Consider the following 4,927-nt stretch of genomic DNA (forward strand, 5'->3'; position numbering starts at 1 on the left):
GATTAAAGAAACATAAAATCCAGTCTTGTTTTCTTTTTCAATTGAAATGTAAAAACACCACTTTAAATAAATATTTGTCGATCATTTACCTTCTGTATCTTTTTTTCGGTAATGGTGACTTTTCTCGTGAGGGAGGACGAAGAATAGGAGAGGGAGATCTCGATCTCTCGCGAATTCCAGCAAGAACATCATCTTCCCTACGTTTCCGTGCCTGGTTTTTGGCTCGATAGTATTCATACAGGCCTAGTTTTTCCCATCCCTCACTGTCAACAATTCTTCTGGAGACACTGAGACCACTGAATGAAATGAAAATTATACAAATGAAGCAAAGCACACAGTTAATTAGTAGAGCACATAGCACTATAGCAGCCATAGCTTACTTACCTATCCCTTGGACGATCATGCCCTGGAGGTGCATAAAATGCCTCCACTGCTGTCAAAAGTCGTTCACTTGGAGGGGCAGGTGGAGGCAGCCTGATAGCATCCGGATCTAAAGGCTTGTACTCAAAGTCATCAAGCTAAAAGAATGGTTAATAAATAATGATATTGGAATAATTAATGTAACACTAAAAATTGTAGCCAACACTAGTACACTTTTGAAAACAATTTGTACAAAATACTAAACAATGTAAACAATCAAGTATTACCTTTATAAGTGGCACCATAAGCCCAGCTGGCAAGTCAAAGTAAGGTACACTAGGCACTAAATCATCTATGGGCTCAGGTGGTGGTTGTAGTGGTGGTATTGTAGGGGGTGGTAGAGGAAAACCTGGAGGTGGTCGGCTGAAGTCTGGTAGTTCAACACCTGCATAGTGGAAAAAGAAATGTAAGTACATTAAAACTATTAGATTAGATGTAAACTTCTTACAAGCTAGGTAAGATTTCATGGTACCTGGTGGAAAATTTCCTGGGAAGAAACCTGGAGGGGGCTGAGTGAAAGTACTTGGGGGTGGACCCTGTGGTGGCTGGTGAGGTGTAGGAAGCTGGTTTAAAGAAAGGGGAGCTTGTGGATTTGAATATTCTAAGTTACTGAGTAGGGGAGGTGGTTGTGTTACAGCAGTTGATGTAGGTTGGGTTGGCAGAGCTCCTATTAATGGAGGTTGTTGATCCCGTTGCTGATGCATGTCTGGTTGTGATGGTAGAGGCTGGGTTGGTGGCATCACTGCGTTGACAACAGCCAAGGCTTGTTGCTGCTCTAAAGTCTAAAAGTTAAAGGATAAAGAAAAAAAATCATGTTGAAGTACTTTATAAGTTGTGCACATTATATTTGTATCTTACCTGTATTTGCTGCAAGGCATGAGAAACAAAAGCTTGATGTTGAGACTGATAATTATCGTAAGTATTTTTTGTAGCCGAAGTGATTGCTGAAATTATAGAGGAAAACTGTTCAATAAGGCCTGCCTGGTACTCTGCCCAGGATTTGGAAGGATTTTTTAATTTCTCTATTGTGTTTTCATCAAGGTAATTATTTTTAGATTCCCACAGATTTAAAAGCTGTAAGAATATGAAGTATTAGCATATCAATTAATTTTTTTGTTTCCAACTATCAAACACTGTAAATTATAGATTAAAGACTCTGTCAAACCTTATTCAGTTTGGCTTGCTGATCCTCAGGGAGCCCTACAGATGTGCAACAAAACATGGGAACTACGACACTTTCCAGGGCATTCTTCAACATGTCAGCATTTTTCCTTACACTGTAAACAAAAGAACAAGTGAATTCCACACAAATTTTTCTCCCTACTTAAGAATGGAATAGACATTATTTTTCAAAATGAACTTACCAATGGTGTAAAACATCATTTACTAAATAAATTATATGGAGTCTCTGAGAAAATGGACTTGCTGTAGGTTGGGGACCGTTGCTTTCCTTCCCCACATTAATTATCCTGTTAAATAAATTCAGAGTAAGTTCTACAAAATGCAGACATTTAAAGGTCAGACAGAGTTCAGACTTCTTGAACAATAAAATAAATATATATAGATATATATGTATGTTGTTGTTTTTTCACTAAGCTAAAAATGAAATTTGTAACCTACTTGGCTAAGAGAAACTGTGCTAGAGCAGCATTTGCAGCTGGACTTATAGCTTTCTGCAATATCCAGCCCTTCCCTGTTGATATAGAATCTTTGGTACAAGATTGAATTATTGGAGCAAGTATTTGATCAAATTCTGCAAATGGTACACCAGCATCAACACCAAGCTGCTCCAAACGAGCCTTTTGTGCTTTCCTAAGGGCTTCTTCAACATGCTGTTCTTGTTGCTGCATTAAAACCTAAAATAAAAATTTCAATATTTTCACAGTTAAATGTAAAACTTAAGGTTTAAAATATAGGATCAAATTTAGCAGATATAGTAAGTACCGCATGTTGTGCAGCAAGGTTCTGTTCACTTTGTTGAATCTGTTCTTGAAGTACTCTCTTTTGTTGTGCAATTGAATCTAGTGAAGCAGAGGTTGATGATGAAACACTTGGAATAGCAGCAGGTGCAGCAGGCACTGAACTCTGATGCTGCTGTTGCTGTGCAGCCTGTAATAAACATATTTGGGAACTAGATAGATACTGATGGATAACATTACAACAGCTAATTTCAACATGTTTCTCACACTCACCAGCCACTGAGCTGCAGATACTGCAGCCGATAAGTCCATTGATGCAGAGTTAGTGCTTGAAATATTAGAGAGTTGGTGACCAGTCAAATCAGACAGATTGCTGACAGCAGAGAGGTGATGATGCTTACTTTTCTGCTTAAAGACTTAAAAAATATATACACAAAAATTTAGAACTTAGCCCTGAATACAAAATGATGTTTCTTGGAGGCTTTACATCATAATTATTGTAAGTAACCTAAGAACTACATAGAAATACAAAAAGAAAATTGGGTTATAAAACTGTATGATTTTGATGACTTACTAGCTTGTTCTGTTGTAACTTTGTACTGATAATAATTAAAATGCTCTCCTCCAAAGAGAAAGCTAAATTTTGGATTATCCTTTTGTTTATTTTTGGTCATCTGCTCGAATTCCATTCCATTCCTTGCCACAAACTGTGCCAATTTGTCAATGATGTTACGAAGGTCTATGTCTGTAACAAATATTTAAGAGTAAGATTAGAAAAATGAGAAACAAAAAATAATCAGAGCAAGTATTTGGATGTGCATGATCTGTAAGTCATGGAGGACTAGACTACTGAGAAATCATGATGTGGCATTCAAAATAGAACTCAATAAATTAAAATGGAACAATTGACAAAACTAGTGTATAATCGACCGGTATTATAGGACGCAAAGACATAACCTCTAACCCCATTCGGCTGCTATTGATAAGCAGGATATCAGTAAAATCACATTAGCCAACACAAAACACAAACATATTAACACAAAAAATACTTAGATAAAACTACCAACAAACGTAGTTTGCATAATAATAACCATTTACACATTCTATTTACCCTGTGGAGGTTGTGGTAGCTCCATCTTGACGCTCAACTAAAATCCAGTTTTTAGATGTGAGTCTCTAATTATGTGAAGGCTGTTATAAGAGAGATCATTGTCGAGGAAATATTCTCTGCACTCAATAGAAAATTTCTGCAACTCTTTTCCTTCACTAACATTAAAAACACGAAAGAAAACAGCGGTGTTGTGATAAGACAGCTATATCTGCAGTCAGCAGCGGCGGCGGCTGCATCTGCAGGCAGGAAGGAAGAGGCGGGTGTCTATTCACAGGAACTCTCTGCAAATAGTACTAATGGCCGTATCTGCAGATATTCCTGCAAATAAGTTAAAGCATGCTATTTTCAGACTCTTACGTCCTGGTTCCTGCTGCAGGAACCTGCAACATGAGACACCCCTAAACCCACATTTGTCTGGAGGGTGCTTTTCTATTCGTCTCTCTCTTTTGCCATCATAGGACGACCTGAGTGGCACGTGAAGGTGTTACCACAGTGAACGTTTCACGAGGCGACGCCAATGATGGCGCCTGCGACGCGCTGGGTAGGCAAACCCGCCAAGCAGCTGTGTGAAGGCGGCGGCCCGTCCGCGTCCGGAGCGCGTAACTTAAGTGCGAGGGCTTCCGGCAATAGAACGTTTGATCATGGAGTTTGACGCGCAACGTTCCCTCGAGCATGGTCGGGTGGGGGTGGTTCGAGAGTGAGCGAGTTCTGTAGTGACCACGTGAGACTACTAGGTAGGTGTGACTGGTGTAACCACATAGTGGTCACGGCCTCCAGAATGGTCACGTTGCAGCAAGTGACATAACTGCCTGTGAGTCGCCATGACGTATGAGAAAAGAATAATACAGAATTCTTTTTCTTGGGGAAACGGGTGGTGCGAGAAGCGAGTAAAGTTGTTGTAGGCATACAGATATTTATTTTTTTAATTTTATTCAAACCTAAGTAAACATTGATGTTAAAATCTTGCTGAAAAATCGAAACAAAGGAAATGAACCTAATATTCACGCAGCTTACAAATTTATATTCAAATACACAGAATTTGGGGCAGATAGTATCTTACAAATAAGTACAAAATTGGATAAAATTTTAACTGAATTAAGTAATAAAACATTTTGAAGAAAATAGTTTTTTAGTTCATAGTTATTTTATGCCATATTTGAATATTCCAGCATTAAGCAAGCACCTTGGAAAAACAGTTCTGTGAAATTTATCACCTCTTGTGATACTCACACAGCCAAAATTACAAGACTTGATCAACATATACCATAAAAACGTCTTTTGTTATGCCTTACAAAACAAATATACAACAATTTTCAAAAGACTGAAATTTTACTGGTAAGGCATTTTATTCCAAATTATAACACAGCCTCATTTTAAATAGCAAATGTCTACAAATAAAATACATGTTTAGGGTAGCATACGATTACAAAATGCTTTGTCACTCATGAACTAAGGGATATTTTAAAACAATATTGTT

At 38.0% G+C, this 4,927-nt stretch overlaps 2 protein-coding genes across 2 annotated transcripts in view; both read right to left on the reverse strand.

Annotated features, from left to right (window-relative positions):
• Positions 1-3,697, reverse strand: part of LOC113204105 (calcium homeostasis endoplasmic reticulum protein) — a 19,356-nt gene extending 15,659 nt beyond the window's left edge. Inside the window, exons 1-12 of the mRNA XM_026419124.2 lie at positions 3,451-3,697; positions 2,914-3,084; positions 2,613-2,755; positions 2,365-2,529; positions 2,041-2,276; positions 1,785-1,889; positions 1,586-1,697; positions 1,279-1,494; positions 893-1,202; positions 648-805; positions 385-518; positions 90-296 (exon numbers count right to left, since the gene is read on the reverse strand). Of these exons, the coding sequence (XP_026274909.1) occupies positions 90-296; positions 385-518; positions 648-805; positions 893-1,202; positions 1,279-1,494; positions 1,586-1,697; positions 1,785-1,889; positions 2,041-2,276; positions 2,365-2,529; positions 2,613-2,755; positions 2,914-3,084; positions 3,451-3,475 (1,982 nt within the window). The 5' untranslated portion in view covers positions 3,476-3,697. The remainder of the gene's footprint in view (positions 1-89; positions 297-384; positions 519-647; positions 806-892; positions 1,203-1,278; positions 1,495-1,585; positions 1,698-1,784; positions 1,890-2,040; positions 2,277-2,364; positions 2,530-2,612; positions 2,756-2,913; positions 3,085-3,450) is intronic.
• Positions 3,698-4,343: 646 nt separating this feature from the next.
• LOC113204096 (NAD(+) hydrolase sarm1) overlaps positions 4,344-4,927 on the reverse strand; it is a gene marked incomplete in the record, with an annotated part of 76,297 nt that continues 75,713 nt past the window's right edge. Inside the window, 1 exon segment of the mRNA XM_052271262.1 lies at positions 4,344-4,927.

Source organism: Frankliniella occidentalis, unplaced genomic scaffold, assembly GCF_000697945.3.
Source record: "Frankliniella occidentalis isolate FOCC.00 unplaced genomic scaffold, Focc_3.1 Scaffold156, whole genome shotgun sequence".
NCBI classification, from domain to species: Eukaryota; Metazoa; Arthropoda; class Insecta; order Thysanoptera; family Thripidae; genus Frankliniella; species Frankliniella occidentalis.